This window comes from Nyctereutes procyonoides, unplaced genomic scaffold (genome assembly GCF_905146905.1).
Source record: "Nyctereutes procyonoides isolate TBG_1078 unplaced genomic scaffold, NYPRO_anot_genome, whole genome shotgun sequence".
Taxonomy (NCBI): domain Eukaryota; kingdom Metazoa; phylum Chordata; class Mammalia; order Carnivora; family Canidae; genus Nyctereutes; species Nyctereutes procyonoides.
In genome coordinates this window covers 56,855,002-56,876,986 of record NW_026575043.1, presented here as the reverse complement: position 1 = coordinate 56,876,986, position 21,985 = coordinate 56,855,002, and the positions used below count along the sequence as shown (strand labels likewise).

Below are 21,985 nucleotides of genomic sequence, written 5' to 3'. Positions count from 1 at the left end.
CGGGTCGGGAGGGGGAGGGCGCGGGCCGACGGGGCCGCCTCGGCGCCGGCCCCGGTGTGACGTCACCGGCGCGTCTCGGCCAATCGGCGGGCCGCGTCGGCCTCTTAAAGGCGCAGAGGAGCCTTTCCGAAACTAGGCGGACAAAAAAAGCGGGAGAGGGCGGGGAGGAAAGTCGCCGGAGGCCACGCCTTAAGGCCCCGCCCCTCGCCGCCCCGTGTGCTCGGGGCTGCGGGGGATGCTGCGGGACGCGGTGGCCAGGTGGTGCCACTCGCGGGTGTCGTGGCCTTGGGGAGGCGTCGGCCCAGCGGCGCCGTGCGGACTCCGCCCCGCGCTCCACGTGGTGGGTGGAGGTGGGGCTCCTTCTCCCTGCCAGGCCCTGCTTTCTCTGGCTGAGCCCGGAACCGCGTCCTAACAGCTGGTCCCTGGTGTTGCTGAGCACAGTGGTGATGATCTCCATTTTCTTGATGAGAAGACTGAGTCTCTGAATACCAAAGGGATTTTTCTAGCGTGGAAACAGGATTGAGAACACTGCTTTCTCACTGAGACCTCACATCCGCGGAGGTGGAAACTGGCTCTGCCAAGTTAAGGCACTTTCCAAGGGAAAAGGAAGCCACCAGCTCCTCTAACAACTCCAAATATTGTCCTTATTGCTAAGATCTTAAATTTGGAGGGTGAACCAGCCCCCAAGCAATTCTGAAAGAGGAAATTCTGAACCATAATTTCCTTCTCTTTCAAATAGGAAGCAGCTCTAAGTCTCAGAAAGTTGGGACAGTTAAAAATGATTATAAATTGCTTAGCACAAGGCAGCCTGGGTGGCTCAGTGGTTTAGCGCCGCCTTTAGTCCGGGGCGTGGTCTTGGAGACCCGGGGTTCGTCCGCACGGAGCTCCCTGCGAGGAGCCTGCTTCTCCCTCTGCCTATGTCTCTGCCTCTCTCTCTATTTCTCATGAATAAGTAAAATCTTTTTTAAAAATTGCTTAGCACAGTGCGTAGCACGGAATGAGCGCTAAAGGAATGTTCTGCAGACTGAAGCAGTGGAACCAACCAGACCAGAGGTACCTAGGAATTGCCAATACTTAAGCACTTTAGACCTACCAATTTCATATGATTCGACCTCATAGTCGACACTTCTAGAAGAAAGCTGTCAAGGTTTCAGGGGCTCAATGCCAGCAGGGGGTGGGGCCATGATGGAAGACAGGGAGTGACATGATGGAAGACGCGGAGCGACAGGGTATCAAGAGGGGAAAAGAGGACCCAGGCCAAGAGCACCCACTCTGGTCCCTTGAGAGTCCTCCACAGCCTTTTCTGTGTTCTGCTATGAAACCAGTTTCACTTCCAGATTTGGGTCAGCGCTGACCACCCTGCCCCAACCTCCTCCTGACCAGTGCCTCTGGAAAGGCAGGATACTCAGGGAGAAAGTGACAAAGGGCTCTTACCAAAGTGGCTGTACATCCTCCCTGGATGTCTCCAAGGAGGGTTAAGCCAAAGGGACTGGCAGCTTCAGGTGTGAGTCTGAGGTCTTCCCCCTTGCCCAGAGCAGTGCTTCCAATGCTGGACATTGCAAATGTCTTAAAGACCACCCTTTGATTTGCCTTTCTTTATCTAAAGACATTTCTTCTTGGGAAACTCTTAAGTACCCAGCTGCATTTGATGCAACCATTTCACTTTAGAATTTGATCCTAGAATTGTAGCATCACTTTTATAAAGAGTAAACATTAGAAACAACATAATGTCTAACAAGAGGGAATTCACTGAATATATTCTGGCCCCAAATGGAATGAAACCCTACATTTGCGGGGGGGGGGGGGAGGGGGCAGAGAGAGGTGGAGAGAGAATCTCAAGCAAATTCCCTGCTGAGGGCAGAGCTCAATCTCACAACCCTGAGATCATGACCTGAGCTGAATGAAATCAAGAGTCTGTTGCTCAACTGACTGAGCCACTGAGGAGCCCCTTAAACACTACATATTAAATGAAGCAATATTATTGACATGGAAAGATGCCCATGATATATTGTTGGGTGGAATACCAACTTTTAAAAAGTACTCAGTAGTTTGATATCAGTTTCAAACAAATACTAACGAAGTCATATATTTATGTGTGTGTGTTAGAAAGTGCACCATAATGTTTGCACCAGTTATCTCTGGGTGGAGTTATTCTTATTTTCTTCCTTATACTTATCTATACTTCCTAATTTCCAAAAGAAACAATTATTACTTGTATACCTTTTATTTAAGTGTATTCTTTATTTCTCTTTGCTCTCTTAGCACAAAAGACATCCTTGTGGGAGGACGTATACTTTTTTTTTTTTTTTTTTTAAAGCAAATATCAGGCAGCCCAGGTGGCTCAGCGGTTTAGCGCCGCCTTCTGCCCAGGGCCTGATCCTGGAGACCTGGGATCCAGTCCCATGTCAGGCTCCCTGCATGGAGCCTGCTTCTCCCTCTGCCTGTGTCTCTGCCTCTCTGTCTCTGTCTCTCTCTGTGTGTCTCAAATAAATAAATAAACAAATAAATAAATAAATAAACAAATCTTTTAAAAAAATAATAAAAAAGAAAAAGAAAAAAAGCAAATATCAGTTCCATGGGAGGACAGAATGTCTAAAGGCTGATGTTACCAACTGGCAACCCATGGGCCATATGCAGTGCACAGACATACTTTGTTTAATCCACACACGGATTCTTAAAGAGTAAATTAGAGAAAAAAACAAGACTGAAGGAAAGCACAGTTTAAAATGCAGGAAGCAAAAAAAAAAAAATAAAAATAAAAGAATAAAATGCAGGAAGCAGAGAACTACCAATAATGAGATCTGGAGGGTGCAAAAAGCAATCAGTGGCTAGAGGGAGAAGGTCTTGGGGTTTGGGGGTGAGGTGGTTTACCAGGATTTGTGGAAATGATTGAAGAGAATCTAGGCTGAGGGGCCATGGCTTCCTTCTTGCAGAGTAGGAAACAGCAACATCCATGTGCACAGAGGGACATGCAGGGCAGTGCTCTGGGAGAGCTAACGACTCCCACGAAGGAGAGGGAACTCCTACACCCAGCAAACCACAAGATCATAGAAACTTATAGGACAGCCATCTCCTCTTGAAAAAAATTTAGCAGCACTCCATTATAATCAAATCGTGCAAATAGGAATTCCTAAATACAGAGTGTTACAGACCAGCAAAAGTCAGTCAGCAAGCAGTTAAGGAAAGCCAGAAGTCTGGAAGAAAGCTACCTGCTTACACGTTAACAGAACAAACAGAAGACTTTTAAAATAATCAATAGCTTAGAAAAAGTGTGGAAGATTCTGCACCCATCAAGCAAAAATCCATTTTAGCTTCTTTGCTAAAAGAAGCAAATAGAAGTCTTGAAAAATAAATATGAATATTTGACTTTGAAAGCTGAGTTGATAGCAAAATGAATATGGCTGGACAACACAGTAGTAAGCTAAAAGATTAAACAGAATTTCTCCTAGAAATTCTAAAAGGGCAAAGAGAAGGTAAATGATGTGGAGTATACATTCAAAAGTTCCAGCACCTGCTTAGTAGTTCCAGAAAGAAAGAATAAAGTGAAAGAGAGAGAGGAAAATAGAGGATATAATTAAAACAGCAATAAAAGAAAAATTCCAGGACTTAAAAATCACAAACCTTCCGTATGGATCAATATAGGCTGATTGTGCTGTGATTACAAACCACACCCAAATCTCAAAGGCTTAAACCCACAACGGTGTATTTTCTGGCTCAAGCGACCTCTCTATTGGCTACGTGTCCATCACAGGTCAGCAGCGGCTCTGCTGGCTGCAGTCACTCTACAACTCAGGCTGAGAGCAGCCACCATCTGGAGTGTTGCCCATCGCTGTGGCAGGAAAAAAAGAGAAAACTCAATGGGTCTCACACTAACAGTCAAACGGTCAAGCCCAGAAGTGAGAAGTAGTCAGAACTCATTGCCTAGAGCTAGTCACATGGTCTCACCCAAACACGAAGGAGCAGGAAGTACAGTCCGATCATATGACTGGAACTATTTAGTGAATAGCGCTGATGAGTAATGATCAATTATACCTCTGGTTTCCATTAATGCAATACCATGGATAACTCTCAAAAGCATTATGCTGGGTAAAAGCCCATATATTGTTTGATTCCATTTATATGACATTTGTAAAAGGCAAAATGACAGGGACAGAAAAACCAGATCAGTGGTTGCCAGGAGCTTGTGGGGAGGAAACAAACTGCAAAAAGGAAAAGGAGAACTATTTGTGGTGATGAAAACACTCTCTCTTGATTATGGTGGTGCTTATATGACGGTGTAAGTTTCTCAAAAGTCATAGAAATGGGGGATCCCTGGGTGGCGCAGTGGTTTGGCGCCTGCCTTTGGCCCAGGGCGCGATCCTGGAGACCCGGGATCGAATCCCACATCGGGCTTCAGGTGCATGGAGCCTGCTTCTCCCTCTGCCTGTGTCTCTGCCTCTCTCTCTCTCTGTGACTATCATAAATAAATAAAAATTTAAAAAAATTTAAAAAGTCATAGAAATGTATGCCTGAAAAGAGTGAATTTTTCTGTATGCAATTTTACCTCAATAAATCTTGGAGAGTAAAAGGTTAAATGACAGGGCTCCTGGGTGGCTCAGTCAGTTAAGCATCTGCCATCCACCTCAGGTCATGATTCCAGGGTCCTGGTATGGAGCCCCATGTTGAGCTCCCTGCTCAGCAGGGAGTCTACTTCTCCCTTTCCCTCTACTCCTCCCCTGCTTGTGCTCTGTCTCTCCCTCTCAAATAAATAAATAAATAAAAATTTTAAGAAAAAAAAGTTTAAATGGTATTCAAGTAAATAAAAGTGCACAAGAAACAGTGTAGAGCAAAAAAATAAAATAAAACTTGAATTTTAAAAATTATGATTTAAAAAGATTTTTATAAAAATCAAATATAAAAAAATAAAATACAGAATTTTTAAAAGTAGACCATGTTAGAAGAACATATAATTAAAAATAACATGGGCAGCCTGGGTGGCTCAGCAGTTTAGCTCTGCCTTCAGCCCAGGGCGTGATCCTGGGGTCCCAGGATGGAGTCCCATATCAGGTTCCCTGCGTGGAGCCTGCTTCTCCCTCTGCCTCTGTCTCTACCTCTCTGTCTCTCTGTTTCTCATGAATAAATAAATAAATAAAATATTAAAAAAAAATAACAATCCCCTATCTGACCCCCATACATCCATGCCATGCCCCTTCCTAACTCAGGGATACCCACTTCCTCCCAGAGGTAATCCCTTTCAAATTTTTGTTATTACTTCTAGTACTTATCTCCAAATTAAAAAACAAAACAAAACTTCTTTCAATGGGGTGCCTGGGTGGCTCAGCAGTTGAGTGTCTGCCTTCAGCTCAGGGTGGGATCCCAGAGTTCCAGGATCGAGTCCCACATCGGGCTTCCTGCAGGGAGACTGCTTCTCCCTCTGCCTATGTCTCTGCCTCTCTCTCTGTCTCTCATGAATAAATAAATAAAATATTTTTAAAAAAATCCTCTCTCGCTATATATATATTCTAAAGTCATCAATTTCAGACATCATTTATTGATTTATTGTGTAAAATGATTTTACTTTATTTTGTTATAGACCTCTTTCCGCCTCCATTTTACTAATAAGTTATATTTTGTTAAATTCATATTCAATGTTTTTATTACTTTGGTCACAAAATTATTTTTATTATTTTATTTTTTAGAGGGAGAGAGAGAGAAAGTGTGCATGCATGCACAAGTCGGGGAGAGGGGCAAGAGGAGAGGGAGAGAGAATCTTAAGCAGGCTCCACACCCAGTGCAGAGGCTTGATCTGATGACACTGAGATCATGATCTGATCCAAAATCAGGAGTTAGAGTCTTAACCAACTGAGCCACCCAGGCACCTCTGGCCACAGAATTATTGTGCATTATAATTTCTTTTCCTTATTCCCCTGAACAAAAAAAATCATTCAAATTTTTGCTTTTCCTGGAGTTAACAATTATCTCACTTTTTTTCTCCATTTGCTTAGCTTTCTTTGAACCTATGGTTTAAGTCTTCCTGTACCATCTAATAGTTTTGTTAAATATCTCTCAATACAATTTTGACAGAGTCAACCCTGTCAGATCCTATCAGTCTCAGTTTTTCCCACTGAAGTCCTTTGTCCTAACAATCTGGATTGATTGTTGTCTAGCTTATTACATAGCTATTGTCCTGAGATCTCCCTTTATCATCCTGGAAATTTACTTTATTGATCTTGTGCCAAATATGTTATTTCCTAAGTTCTGTATATTGCTTTGGATCCCCTTTCATTGGTTTTTACAATTGCGTGCCAGACCCCAGAACCTAAAATGGTGAGACAGATCAAGAGTAAGTATGCTTTTCAGGAAGACTTGAATAGTCTTATTAGAGATAAACTTGTAGCAGTTTTCTTTTTTAAAATTCCCCTGGCTATTCGGGGTCTTTTCTGATTCCACACAAATCTTAAAATAATTTGTTCTAACTCTCTGAAGAAAGTCCATGGTATTTTGATAGGGATTGCATTAAACGTGTAAATTGCCCTGGGTAACATTGACATTTTCACAATATTAATTCTGCCAATCCATGAGCATGGAACAGAATAGAGAACCCAGAAGTGGACCCTCAACTTTATGGTCAACTAATATTTGATAAAGGAGCAAAGACGATCCACTGGAAGAAAGACAGTCTCTTCAATAAATGGTGCTGGGAAAATTGGACATCCACATGCAGAAGAATGAAACTGGACCACTCTCTTGCACCAGACACAAAGATAAACTCAAAATGGATGAAAGATCTAAATGTGAGACAAGATTCCATCAAAATCCTAGAGGAGAACACAGGCAACACCCTTTTTTTTTTCTTTTAACATTTTTTTATTTATTTATGATAGTCAGAGAGAGAGAGAGAGGCAGAGACATAGGCAGAGGGAGAAGCAGGCTCCATGCACCGGGAGCCTGATGTGGGACTCGATCCTGGGTCTCCAGGATCGCGCCCTGGGCCAAAGGCAGGCGCCAAACCGCTGTGCCACCCAGGGATCCCCCCAACACCCTTTTTGAACTTGGCCACAGTAACTTCTTGCAAGATACATCCACGAAAGCAAAAGAAACAAAAGCAAAAATGAACTATTGGGACTTCATCAAGATAAGAAGCTTTTGCACAGCAAAGGATACAGTCAACAAAACTCAAAGACAACCTACAGAATGGGAGAAGAGATTTGCAAATGACATATCAGATAAAGGGCTAGTTTCCAAAATCTATAAAGAACTTATTAAACTCAACACCAAAAAAACAAACAATCCAATCATGAAATGGGCAAAAGACATGAAGAGAAATCTCACAGAGGAAGACATAGACATGGCCAACAAGCACATGGGAAAATGCTCCGCATCACTTGCCATCAGGGAAATACAAATCAAAACCACAATGAGATCCCACCTCACACCAGTGAGAATGGGGAAAATTAACAAGGCAGGAAACCACAAATGTTGGAGAGGATGCGGAGAAAGGGGAACCCTCTTACACTGTTGGTGGGAATGTGAACTGGTGCAGCCACTCTGGAAAACTGTGTGGAGGTTCCTCAAAGAGTTAAAAATAGACCTGCCCTACGACCCAGCAATTGCACTGTTAGGGATTTACCCCAAAGATTCAGATGCAATGAAACGCCGGGACACCTGCACCCCGATGTTTCCAGCAGCAATGTCCACAGTAGCCAAACTGTGGAAGGAGCCTCGGTGTCCATCGAAAGATGAATGGATAAAGAAGATGTGGTGTATGTATACAATGGAATATTCCTCAGCCATTAGAAACGACAAATACCCACCATTTGCTTCAACGTGGATGGAACTGGAGGGTATTATGCTGAGTGAAGTAAGTCAATCGGAGAAGGACAAAGTGTATGTTCTCATTCATTTGGGGAATATGAATAATAGTGAAAGGGAATAGAAGGGAAGGGAGAAGAAATGTGCGGGAGATATCAGAAAGGGAGACAGAACATAAAGACTCCTAACTCTGGGAAACGAACTAGGGGTGGTGGAAGGGGAGGAGGGCGGGGGGTGGGGGTGAATGGGTGACGGGCACTGAGGGGGACACTTGACGGGATGAGCACTGGGTGTTATTCTGTATGTTGGTAAATTGAACACCAATAAAAATTAATTTATTAAAAAAAACTTGTAGCAGTTGACTACTCGTTCACATTATGAGCCTTGCAAAATGATCAAGCCTTTCTTCATTCTTTCTCTGAAAAGTGTTCCAATATGAGGTTCCTTGAAGCAGAGGTGAACGACTGTCAGGAAGTTGCTTCAGAGTGTGAAGTCAAATGATGCCAACCTTTCAGTTTTTTTGCTTGTTTGTTTGTTTGTTTTAAAGATTTTATTTATTTATTCATGAAAGACACAGAGGAGAGAGAGGCAGAGACACAGGCAGAGGGAGAAGCAGGCTCCATGCAGGGAGCCCGATGTGGGTCTTGATCCTGGGACTCCAGGATCATGCCCTGGGCCAAAGGCAGGTGCCAAACTGCTGAGCCACCCAGGGATTCCCTCAGTTTTTTTTAAATGGAACTAAAGGTGGGTAAATTTTCTGGAGCTAACAAGAGAAATCTTGAAGAACAAATTAATCTAGTCATGTTTGCTGAAGCATAGCCAGTCATTGCCTATTTAAAACTTATAATTTTGGGGAGGGGATACCTGGGTGGCTCAGTCGGTTGCGTGTCTGCCTTCAGCTCAAATCATAATCCCAGGGTCCTGGGATGGAGCCCCATATTGAGCTCCTTGCTCGATGGGGAATCTGCTTCTCCCTCTGCCCCCACCTTCTGCTATAGCTCTGTAATGGATTATTTTCTCCCTTTCATTTTTTCTATTCTCTCTTTCTGGAACTTCTATTAGATATTGGACCTCTCTAATTTTATTATATTTTCAGATTTTTGTCTCTCTGACCTACTTTTAGAGGAATTTTACCAAAATTCTAACTTATTACCATTAAATTTTTTTCTTAGAGGCCTTTCTTATTTTTGGAGTGTTATTTCTTGATAGAGCATTCAGTTCCTATTTCATGGGTACAATCTCATCTCATGTCTCCAGGAATATTACTTTTCTTTTTATGATAGTCACACAGAGAGAGAGAGATGCAGAGACACAGGCAGAGGGAGAAGCAGGCTCCATGCACCGGGAGCCCGACGTGGGATTCGATCCCGGGTCTCCAGGATCGCGCCCTGGGCCAAAGGCAGGCGCCAAACCGCTGCGCCACCCAGGGATCCCCCCTCCAGGAATATTACTTTGAGTTTATTTGAAATTATCTCTTACTCCCTGAATTGTTTCTTTTTCTTTCTTTTTTCCATTAGTTTGTTTTGAACTCTCTCTTCATTCAGGAAGCTTTCCTCAAAAGCCTGGATGGCCATTAAAATGATCGCTAGGATCAGCATGCATGGCTGAAGGAACTTGAATCATCAACCAGTGAGTCAGTGGCTGGCCAGGGAGCTTTTTAAGTTAGATACTCCCAAATGTCAGAATCTGGAGGTCTTTGCTCTGAATGGTTGAGATTGAATAGATGAGCTCCAGTTGCCTTCTGGGAAAGGATAAACCTGGCTACTGAATCTCTAGAACAAAGCCAGGGAAGAGGGCCGTGGTCTTGCTGTTCATCTGTCCACTGTCACCAAACTCTCTTCCTACAGCTCTTGGCAGCTCACTCCCTGTACCCACCCATGCTACTGTACCCACCCATGCTACTGTCCGTGAGTCTGGAGGCTCTCTGATATGATTTCTCCAGATGCTAAACCTCCTGTCTCCAGAGGAAGGGAGAGAGGCTGCTTAGCTCAGACTGAGCAGGATGGGGGTGGCAGCCTGGACCTTATACAGACTTTCTTTTTTTTTTTTTTAATTTATTTATTTATGATAGTCACAGAGAGAGAGAGAGAGAGAGGCAGAGACACAGGCAGAGGGAGAAGCAGGCTCCATGCACCGGGAGCCCGACGTGGGATTCGATCCCGGGTCTCCAGGATCGCGCCCTGGGCCAAAGGCAGGCGCTAAACCGCTGCGCCACCCAGGGATCCCCTTATACAGACTTTCAACCAAGCCCCATTTTAGTTCCCTGCTTCCTGCAGTAGTGGATGCATCCAATTCCTGAGACTTTCTAGGATAGCAGGAGAGGACTGACTTGCTTCTCACTACATTCTACTTCTGTAGCACTTAGGTTTGATCTTTCTCCACCTTGTGGAGTTCATTTCCATTCCTCATCCTCCTTTCCCCTTTGTATGCTGCAGTTTGCATTTGCCACTTCTGCTTCTTGTTTTCTTGTACATTGGGGGTGATTTTGGAGGAAAAGAAAGGGATGAACATGCCATTATTTTACAATAATAAAAACATATCCAAACAGTTTTTTTTTAATTTGGCTTATTTGCTAATGTTTTAAAAAATCATGACATTTCAGGGCACCTGGGTAGCTCAGTGGTTGAGCATCTGCCTTTGGCTCAGAGGGTCATGATCCCAGGGTCCTGGGATTGAGTCCCTCATCGGGCTTCCTGAGGGGAGCCCTCTTCTTCCCCTGCCTATGTCTCTACCTCTCTCTCTGCCTCTGCCTCTCATGAATAAATAAAATCTTAAAAAAAAAAAACCCATGACATAGCATATAAGAATTCATATTAGAATTTTCTTGAACTATCAGAAGGTCTGACGACACCAGGCTCATATCATTTCCACCTGGTAGGAGCTGGAATTCAGAAGCAACTGTCCCCTTTAGACACAGCATAGATGCTCCCATTTTCCACAGTCCCCACCACTCCTTATTTGCTCAGTGTGCTTGCGCTTATTTATCTTACCTGCCTGGCTTCTGTAGGCATTTGAGTTTGTATTCCCTGCCAAGTCTCTTTATTAGCTGTGTGCCCCTCAGGGGAACAGGTTAATGGAAACTCTTCCTACTATGGCTGTGGGAAGGAGAAGACACCACAAAAGAGGGGAGGGATGCAGGAGGAAGAGCATGCTAAGGGTCAGATCAAGGTGGGGAGGAAATTGAAGGTGAGAGAGCTCTGGGGACAAAACTTTCACAATTTAGGATAATTAATGCCTGCTTTATAGGGTTTTTGTGAGGACTGAGTGAATCAATATGTACGAAGTACTTCAAACAGTACTGCCTGGCACCTAGTATATGGTGCTGTGTATATGGGCTTATTATTATTTTTGTTTGGTTTGGTTGGGGTATAATTTACATACAGGAAACTCTGTCTTTAGTGTACAGTTCCATGAATTTTGATAAACATATACAGTTGTGTAATCACCATGCAATCAAGATATAGAATATTTCCAGTACCACCCCCCCCACACACACACACACAGAGGCTTCCCTCATAACCCTTTCTCCCACCCTGGGCCCTGGCAACCACGGATCTGCTTCTTGTACCTACTCATTTGCTCTTTCCAGGATGCCATACAAATGGAATCTTTCAGTACATAGCCTTGAGTCTGGCTTCTTTCATTTAGCATAATGCATCTGAGATTCTTTCCTATTCTTTAGTGTCTCTGTAGTTCATTACTATTTATTTATTATTTATTTATTTATTTTTAAAAAGATTTTATGTATTTATGAGAAATACACAGAGAGAGAGGCAGAGACACAGGCAGAGGGAGAAGCAGGCTCCATGCCGGGAGCCCAATGTGGGACTCAATCCCGAGACTACAGGGTCATACCCTGAGACAAAGGCAAGACTCTCAACAACTGAGCCACCCAGGCATCCCTCTTTTTTTTTTTTAAGATTTTATTTATTTATTTGAGAAAGAGAGAGCCAGTAAGAGAGACAGAGAGAGCATGAGAAGGGGGAGGGTCAGAGAGAGAAGCAGACTGCCCACTAAGCAGGGAGCCCAATGCCGGGCTTGATTCTGGGGTTCTGGGATCATGACCAAAACTGAAAGCAGATGCTTAATTGACTGGGCAACCCCGGTGCCCCTGTTTACTTCTTTCTTTAAAAAAAAAAAAAAAAAAGATTTAGGGCAGTCCCAGTGGCCCAGCTGTTTGGCGCCGCCTTCAGCCCAGGGCGTGATCCTGGAATCCTGGGATCAAGTCCCACACTGGGCTCCCTGCATGGAGCCTGCTTCTCCCTCTGCCTCCCTCTCTCTGTGTGTCTGTCATGAATAAATAAATAATTTTTTAAATTAATTTATTTATTTTAGAGAGAGAGAGAGAATCCTCAAGCAGACTCCCCACTGAGTGCAGAGCCTGACATGGGGCTCAATCCCAGGACCCTGAGATCATGACCTGAGCCAAAAATCAAGAATGAGCCACTTAACCGGCTGAGCCACTCAGGCACCCTTTTCCTATTTATTTCTGAGTAGGATTTCATTTTGTGCGTGTACTACAGTTTGTTGATCCACTCAGCAATTAAAGGCCGTTTTAGTTGTCTCCAGCTTGAGGTAATTATATAAATAAGGCCACTATAAACAGTTACACGCAAGCTTTTGGACATTTTAATTTCTCTTGGATAAATATATGTAGAGGCGGATCCCTGGGTGGCTCAGCGGTTTGGTGCTTGCCTTCGGCCCAGGGTGTGATCCTGGAGTCCCGGGATCCAGTCACACGTTGGGCTCCCTGCAAGGAGCCTGCTTTTCCCTCTGCCCGTGTCTCTGCCTCTCTCTCTCTCTCTCTCTCTCTCTCTCTCTCTCTTTCTCTGTCTCTCATGAATAAATAAATAAAATCTTAAAAAAAATATATATATATACATATATATGTAGAAGTGAGATTTCTGGGTTGTATGGTAAAGTTGATGTTTAACTTTATAAGAATCTACCTATTTGCCAAACGGCTGCACCATTTTATCTCCCCACCAGCAGTGTAGGAGGAATCTGGTTGCCCTGCATTCTCGCTGGCACTTGGGATGATCTATCTTTTCAGCTATTCCAGTGGGAGTGTACTGGCATCTCACTGTGCTTTGAACTTGCATTTCCCTAATAACTAATGATGCTCAGCATCTTTCATGTGCTCATTTGTTTCCCATATATTTTCTTTGATGAAATGTCTATGTCAATATTTTGCTAGTTTTTTTTGTTTTTGTTTTTTGCAGGGGTGTTTGCTTTCTTATTATTGACTCTTGAGAGTTCTCTATATATTCCAGATACAAGTCCTTTATCAGATACGTGTTTAGCCAAGATTGTCTGCCAGTCTGTGTTTTGTCTTTTCATCTCATAACAGTGTCTTTAGCAGAGTAGAAGTTTTTAATTTTGATGAAGTCCAATTCTATTAACTTTTTCTTTCATAGTTAGTGCTTTGATGTCATTTTTAAAAAAGCTCTGCCTAGCCCCAGTCACAAAGATTTTCTCCAATGTTTTCTCCTAGAATTTTTAGAGTCACATTTTGGTCTATGATCCATTTTAAGTGAATTTTGCTATAAGGTACAAGGGATGGACTGAGGTTCCCTCCTTTTGCATGTGGATGTCCAATTGTTCCAGCATTAACTGTTAACTATTTGCAGTGAGTATTAACACTATCAGAATCCCCAGTGTTCTGGGGGCTGGCAGTCAGCAAGAGGGTATCCTGGCCTCATGTGTCCCTCAAATCTAACAGCTGGGGCCTGTTGCAGTTCTTTGCTGGCAGAGGAATTGGTTTCAGGTCGCTTTACCTCCTCTCTCTTCCTGAAATCTCTTGCATAAAACAAACCATGAAAGGGCAGGGGTGGCTTAGTGGTCTGGCAACGTCCCTTTGAAAATAAACAAGTGCAGAAACTGAAAGCCAACGGCCATCTCTGGGGACTACTTGGAGAAACAGTTTGGGGCCAGTGCATCCGCTGCGCGTGGCTCTCCTGCCCCCACCGGCGGCAGGTCGGATACGGCAAAGCCAAACAGGATCTTGATTGCTTCAGATGTCAACTCTGGCCAGGGAGACCACCCCCACCTCCAGGCCTTTGCAGAGAGAGGCTACGCTGGTGGGGTGTCTAATTGTGGGGGAAGCTGGAAGAGGTCCAGGCTAAATAGCCTCCAAGTGTTTGCACAACTGGCCTCCTGCATCTACAAATGGTGACTTCTGTTTTATAGATAGGGAAACTAAGGCAGGGGGAGCTGTGTGTGTGTGTACATGAAGAAATAGATGAGTATGAGTTTAGGATTTGGGGGGGGCAGCTTATTGAGGTATAACTTACATCCCATAAAATTCACCCACTTGAAGCATACAACTCAATGAGCTTTAAAGAAATTCACACAGCTGTGTGATCCTGCCCACAATCCAGTGTGAGAATATTTCCATCACCTCTTGTCCTTTTGCAGCCCATCCTTATTGCTCCCAGCCACTGGCAAGAAGAATGGACTCCAGTGACGGGTAACCATATCGATAAAGCTCACAAACATCATGTTGAGTAAAAGAAGCCACATACAAAAGAGCATATACTGTGATTCCATGAATGGAAAGTTCAAAACCAGGTAAAACACACCTGAGCAAAGAGAAGTTGGCAGAGTAATTGCCCTTTGGGGGTAGTGACTGGAAAGATAGCAGGGGGCTGGCTATGCAGGTGTATTCAGTATGTGCAGGTTCAGTGGACTACACCCTTACATGTTGATAAACAATTCAGAAAGGTCTTGCACAGCGCCTGGCACATAGTAGTAAATTCTTATTCTTTCATCTACACAGTATTTCCATAGGAAAGTGTGGTCGACTGCAGGAGTTGGCAAACTTCTTCTGTAAAGGGCTAGATATTAAATATTTTTGACTCTGCAAACCATACAGACTCTATGGCAACTATTTACCTTTGCTGTTGTATCGTGAAAGCATCCAGCACGGCTGTGTTCCTATACTTTATTTACAAAAACAGGGTGGTGGCTGGGTTTGCTGACCCCTCATCTAGCGAAAGACAGGCTGAGTCCCTGCAGGACTCTATCTAGTCACTTCCTTGGCCCCGATTTTTGTATCTGTATAATGGGGAGGCTGGTCTCTGCTCTAAACTACCATTCCAGGTGGCACAGAGGTCAAATGAGCTCATAACTGAGGGAGTCCCGAGGATGAAAGGAGCAGGAATTAAGAGTCACCTGAGGGATCCCTGGGTGGCGCAGCGGTTTAGTGCCTGCCTTTGGCCCAGGGCGCGATCCTGGAGACCTGGGATCGAATCCCACGTCGGGCTCCCGGTGCATGGAGCCTGCTTCTCCCTCTGCCTGTGTCTCTGCCTCTCTCTTTCTCTCTGTGTGACTATCATAAATAAATAAAAATTAAAAAAAAATATTTAAAAAAAAGAGTCACCTGAGATTCCTTGGTGCAAAGCAAATTGTTATTTCTGCCAATGTCTGAAGAGAGAAAGCCATGGAGCCCAAGTCACCCAGTGCATCCAGGGGTGCCAGTGTCCCAGAGGACCCACAGGCCTGGCACCACATCCTGGTCCTTGCCCCCCAGGGGCTTTTCTCTGAAGAGCCTGTGGAGGAAAAACACTGGTGAAGAAGGAAGGCTGGAAACTGGAGCCCTCAGTAGGCTATTCCTCTGAGACTCAAGACCCCAAAACTCCCCACTGGGGCCTGCTTTACTGAGCAGCCAGTACCGCGGCAGGGATGTGTCCTCAAATCTCCTCAGCCAGGAGCGCTTTCCCTTCTTCCTGCTTCCTGGCAGGCTTCTACTCATCCCACAAGGCAGGATTCAGACTATTGATCACTCTGGGTGGATAATCCCAAAGTCAATCATTTGGGGGAAGAGGCTGGTCTTCAGAGAGTCAACTATAACTCAGAAGGCAAGCCCAAAGCAGCCAGGGATGGGCAACTCTTGCCTTTCCTTATGTCTCATTCTCTAGGAGTTGGATTCTGGAGTCCAGATGTGATTGAAGATAGTGACTATAACAGTCATAACAGTAGCAGCTAACATTTATTGAGACTTACTATGTGCCAAGACCTGTCCCAAGCACTTTGTATTAATTCATTTAATCCTTGCAACAACCCAAATAGGCACTATTATTCTTCACATTTTATAGATGAGGAAACTGGGGCCCAGAGAGGTTACGTCACTTGGCTGAGGTGACACAACTCTGAAGTGCTGGAGTTCTGAGGATTATAGAAGAGGCTGTTTCGGAAGTCCAAAATGGGTCCATGTTACCCTGTTTATATCCTCTTCCTTAACTCTGAAATATCTAAGTCCTTGTCACATGGGAGCATTAAAAGGGGAACTAGAGGGCAGCCCCGGTGGCTCAGCGGTTTGGTGCTGCCTTCAGCCCAGGGTGTGATCCTGGAGTCCCGGGATCGAGTCCCGCGTCGGGCTCCCTGCAGGGAGCCTGCTTCTCCCTCTGTTTGTGTCTGTGCCTCTCTCTCTGTGTGTGTCTCTCATGAGTAAATAAATAAAATCTTTAAAAAAGGGGGGGGGAACTAGAGAGGGAAGAGAGAGACACTCTCTCCAAAACGATGACAGGAGTCAGAGGTACCATATGGACAACTACCTCTCCTTCTGGATTCATCCAGGAGACGCTCTAAGCCCTGGTATAGACTGCTGGGGGCTCATGTGGGAAAAAACCCAGGCTAAATGGACCTAAACCATCGAGGGTATTTATTGACACAGGATTGAAAAGTTCAGGAGGAGGGCTGGCTTCAGGGCTGGCTGGGGCCGAGTGTTCACTCGCACTCCCCATCTTTCATTCTTGTGTTCACTTCATTCTCAGACAGGACTCTCCTAACGCCGCCGCTGCGGGAATTCTCTAGTGACTGCTTTAGTAGGACTCTTAGCAGTTTCCTCAGAAATCCCAGGGCTGATTCTCACTGGGCCATGCTGGCTCATGTGATCATCCCTGAACAAACTGTGGCCAGCGGGAGGGTCCACGCTGATGGTACAAGCCGGCATCACCGGGCTGCCCCAGGAACTGGACGGGCAGGGGTGACCCCTACTGGCAGAAGAGGGGAATGCAGCCGGCTAAGAAGGTGTCTACGGGGAACTCTTGGAGGGAAATAAAGCATTCCTCGCAGGGAGAAGGGGGAGGGTTAGACTTGGCCTTTAGGGTCTGCAATCCCTCCTTGGTCTTGACTGTGAACCCCCATGACCCATGTTGGCTTGGTCTGGGCTAAGAGTGATCTGAGTTTTTCTACCTACCTCTTGCAGCCCACCTGACTCCACCTCACTGGGCTGCAGTACTGATTGCCTGGGAGCAGTTGGCCTACTGCCCCAGTTTCCTAGTTGCTTTGCCCCCATCTCTAGTCTTGATCTTTCTAATCCATGCCATTCCCTGGAAATACTATCCCAAGTCCAGCAGAGCCCTGGCTCAGAAACCTCCAGCCTGCTCCTTAGCATCAACAAGAAAAAACGAGCTTCTTAGCTCCATGCCTGGACTCCCTCCACCATCCTAGAAGCCTCCCTGACCCTGCCCCCTCATCAAGGCGTACCTCCCCTAATTCCACACTGTATTGGCCATCTTCCCACACTGGCTCATTTGTTTGCCTAGAGGGAAAAGCTCAAGCTGTGTCACTACTGCCCAGATGCCGGCACACATGATGCTCACAGGAATACCTGCAGGCTTAAATTCCCAGCTCTTGTGCACGACTGCTCCCTGATGAGTGGACATGAGAGGAAGTCAGCTCCACAGACAGATAAGAAACTGAAAGCGACAATGAACCCAAGACAGACACATAGAGAGTGAGAGAATAACTAAGAAACTTAATGGGTGCGGGGAGACAAGGGTGGTGGATCCATAGAGACAAGTCTGGAAGGAATTCCATCCAGGACAGAGCTGCAGCTACCTAGAGAGGACAGTGGAGGAGGGGGCAAAGGGTGTGAGCAGAAGCATAGTTTTGGCTAAGCAAACAAGGCCCCTATGATTTGTTTTGTCAAGTTGAACTTTATCAGGAGTTCAGGAGTTTATTTCGCGGAGCAATTAGTCCTGGTAAAAACAACAGAACATGTTAAAAGGAAGGGTAGTGGGGAGGAGAGGCAGACAAAACAAAGGCAAGAACATTTGCCTCCAGGTGAGTCTTGGCAGGCCTGGGTTAATCATCTCAGCACCTCTCAGCACCCCCACCCCCTGCAGGAGGCTCAGCCAGGCTCAGGCTTCAGGTGGACGAGGTGGCAGGGAGTCAGGCCAGAGAAAGAGAAACTAGTCAACTCCAGGGTGGGAGTCTGAGCTGGGCAAGAGAAGTACCCCAGTTGCTGGGAGGGGAAAGAACCCTAGGAAGGCTCTGGCTCTGCCCTGGTCACAAGTCACTTAGGTAGGACAAGTTAAGACATTACAATCCACCTCTGGGCTGACCTCTCAGAGTCCCCACCCTGAGCCACAGCCTCCCAAAGTCAGGGACATGGCAAACTGGTGCCCTTGACCAGGGAGCAGGCATGGCCTTTACAGGAGGGCTCAGCCTGGCTACGCAACTGGGGCTGTGTTCTCATCTCAACAAGGTGGTCTATGCACCTGCCTGAGGCACCCAGCCAATGCTTCAAGATGGCAGCTAAGGTGACCACGGGAGGTGACAGTCCCTGCCTGCAAGGAGCGTGGTGTCCTACAGTCAGGGCCACATGGTCATGTAGGAGAGACCAGAGCAGCCACCGGTGCAGGGACCTTCTCACCATCGATCAGATTTATTCTTTATTATAATGCTACAGAAATCACACTGGTGTTCATGATTTGAATTTTTTTATTTTCTGAAATGGAACCATTGTACATTGTACAAACCATATCTACTGATGGAATAAATAAGTGAAAAATTATACTGCTGTACAACACACCAAAAAAAAAAAAAAAAAACTCAACAACAAACGAACAACAAAAAACCCAAAACATAAGAGGACAAAAAAAAAAATTAGGTAACGGTGAAAAAAAGGTCTTTTTATACCTCTAACCAGGTCCTTGGCGATAATGAACATTCCAAACCATGACATCATTTGTTATGGGAGGTCACCACCCTAGAAATAGGTCCACTGCCTTCCAGGTTTGCGGGTGTAAGTGCCAGCACTTTGTGGAATGTGTAGCCGAAGCTCCCCCAACTTCATGAGTGGCGGGAGGAAGGCTGCCCTGGGAGCCCTTTAGGCCGTGGGGCCTGGTGTCCGTGGAAGGCATCTGGGGAGGACTCCTCACCCCGGCTCACTGCCTCACCGGCCGCAAGGTCTTAGATTCTGTGGTGGGAGGCGGGTGAGGGGCGCAGGGTGGGTGGGGGACGGTGGCTCCGAGCAGTGGGCTGCATCGGGGAAGGAAGCACATCTGGATTTTTGCAGTCTCACCGTCCCACGTGGAAGGCTTTCCTGGCCAGAGAGGAGTGCAGGGCCGCTGGCGCTTGGCCGGGCCTGGCCATGGCAGGGGCCGGGGCAGGGGGTGGGGGGTGGTCCGGGCCACGGGCTCCTTCCTACCTTCAGGCACTTCAGAGAAAAACAAATGACAGCCTCGGTGTGTCCCGGATGTCATCTTCATCCTCAACCGCTGCCGTTGACTCCCCCTTTGCCTGTCCAGAGAGGCCACCGCAACCAGGAGACCCAGGGAGACCCACCGCGGCCGACCTGCCATATCTGTGGATGCGTGTCATTCTCCTTCAGCTGTCTTGGTTCTAACCTCTCATTCCCCAAAAAGAAAGGAAATAAATATCCAAATTCATCTTGCATCAAAATGGAGTTTTTGCTGCAAAGGAAAACAAGTTACTCTAGCTCTAGAGGATCTGGAGGTAAAGCCGCCTTGAGATACGCTGAGAGGTAACGCAGAGCACAGTTCTGCACAGGACTGGCTGCCTGAGGGGCAAAATTGAGAAGGATATTTTTTTTAAGACAGAAACCTTTCTCGGCATTGCAAACTTCAACATTAAGATTTTCAAAGTTTTTTTTTTTTTTCCCTTATTTCAGGAGACATTTTTGCATGAGGTATTTGAAATTCAGGAACATTTTGATTCTTCTTGAAGTGCAGGATATAGATTGGCTCCCTTAAAAAAAAAAAGAGCCTCACCCTCAGAAACTTTGAAAGGAATCTGGCAGACACTTTCCATGGTGGTCAGGAGAGAGATCCACACGTCAAAGGTATCAAAGGTGGTACCTGAATATGCACCAATCAGCAAAATAAAAACGAAAACAAAACAAAAACAAAAAACCACAGAACAAAGCAAACCCCCCACCCACCCCTCACTCAACTCAAAGGGAGTTGCAAGTCCAGTGCAGTAAAGAAAGCTCAGGAAAAGGGTTAAGATCCGAGGAGTCCATCTAGGAAGTAAGAGCAAACCAGGCCTCAGAACCAAACAATCAGGCAGTTCATCCAAGGGGACATCTCCCTTTTAGTGAGAGGAAGCTGTCTCGGCTCAGGCAGAGGACAGAGGCAAGGGGAGGGACTCAATCACCCCTTTCTGGAGGACTGTAGCGCTTTCCACTCCTGGGTGCCTGGTTCCTGGCCTTTGAGGCTCAATCATCAGGGTCTGCTCCCTGCTGGGGACGGTCAGCGTCCCAGGTATGAGAGGCCATCAGATTATTGGCTCTGAGAGTCAGGAACATGCTTTGCAATCTTGCCTCCCTATGTGGGGGGGAGGGGGAGGAAGGCAGAGGGTAGCAGGTTACTGCGGATTTGAAATCCAGGCAACATCCTAGGAGAGAAAGTTCAGCACCAGCTCTTCCTGCCATCTGCTCCCAGCCTCCTCAGCCCTTTTATCGTCCTAAGGAGACAATTCTGCAGTCAGCCGCAGAAGCCATTTCGTCTTCGGAGGTGTGGGAGAAAGCGGTATGGTGGGGGTAGAGGGTGCAAGTGCCAGAACAATCGAAGGGTTCTGTGTGTCCGTCCGGGTGGGCTTGGAAACACTGGCCTCAGATGCCCCGAAGAAGCTGAGAGCACATCAAGTAGCCAGCCCTTCAGGGTAGTGCCCCGACATGTGAGATTCCTCGAACCTTGGACCTAGGAGCCAGGGCCCCAGGGTGTGCCCAACACCCCCACACCTGCAAATCAGGTGGCTGAGGAAGTCCCATTCTTCGGAGGTCTCGGGATCCCCCTCCTCCCTGCCTGCTCTGCTAGGATTGAAGTCCTGGGCCAGGGAGGAGAGGCGTGAGGATGGAGGCATCAGCCACCTGGACAAAACCCGAGGGCACTTTGCAAAGGGAGATGCAAAACAACCAGGAAAACATGCCAGAGGTCACCTCAAGGGCACAAGGCACAAAAAAAGAAAGCGGGAGGAATCGGGCAAACAGTGGAAAGCCCCGATGAAAACCGATTCCCTGATCGGTACCACCCTCAAATAGCTTATATCGTTAAATAGAGAAGTGGGGGAGAGGTGGGGAGGGGATGAAACAATACAGCAGCAACACAAATGTGATCTTGGCTTCAGAGACAGTGTGCAGACACTCCTGAGCTGTCGACCCCGCCTTCCCAAAGACAGTCAGTCCCTTCAACACTCAAGGGTTTTGCTTCACAGCAGAAAGTTCTTCAGTGTCTGAGAAGTTACGCTGTTCTCGGTTTTCTTGGATTTGCACTTGGTAAACTTGGAAAATTAGTAGTTCTGTCTGCACCCGAGAGGAACTGCTCAGGTGAAGTTATTCTAGAATTCAGCCTGCAGATGGACCTCCTGTGAAACATGGAAAGCAGGACTGAATGTAGTGTCTACATCTCTTCTGAGTTCTGTTGAGAGGCCTCCAGTTTCATCTTCTTAGAGGGTGGCACTCCTTCCAAATCCTTGGGGAAGAAGAGAGGATGCAGGTTAGCCTGCCGCCAAGGGAGCGGTGTAGGCCAGCCGTAGGGGAAACTGAGGACTGCTTCTATGGTTCAAAACCGCAGTTCTGACCCTGTGGCCCACGTTTACCAAACTCCATGTCACCAGGCCCCACCTGTCCCTGTCATAGCGGCTTCCCTCGGGGTCTTCTAAGCGCACTGCGCCCTGTGCCTCTAAGCTCCCCACTTCCCCTTCACCACACCAGCCAGAGAGGGAGGGAGAGCTTCCCCATCATCAGCCTCCTGGTCTGTAATTAATCGCTAGGGTAATCATTTGTGCACAACTTCCAAGTTCACCTCTCCAAGCTCAAAGGCCTTGTCTGACTTTGCCATGTGGTTGGTCACAGGGCTCCTCCAGAGCCCAGCTGGGGTGCCTGGTCTGGGCAGATACTCAGCATTTGTTTAACATACATGCATGTTATTCTGGGGAGACGGCC

At 46.3% G+C, this 21,985-nt stretch overlaps 1 protein-coding gene across 4 annotated transcripts in view; it reads right to left on the bottom strand.

Moving 5' to 3' along the window:
• Positions 1–18,509: 18,509 nt before the first annotated feature.
• BCL7A (BAF chromatin remodeling complex subunit BCL7A) overlaps positions 18,510–21,985 on the bottom strand; it is a 30,408-nt gene continuing 26,932 nt past the window's right edge. For 3 of the 4 annotated variants that reach the window (XM_055323226.1, XM_055323225.1, XM_055323227.1), the window contains exon 6: positions 18,510–21,512. In XM_055323226.1, the coding sequence (XP_055179201.1) occupies positions 21,441–21,512 (72 nt within the window). In that variant the 3' untranslated portion in view covers positions 18,510–21,440. The remainder of the gene's footprint in view (positions 21,513–21,985) is intronic. The other variant, XM_055323228.1, reaches the window with a different exon arrangement.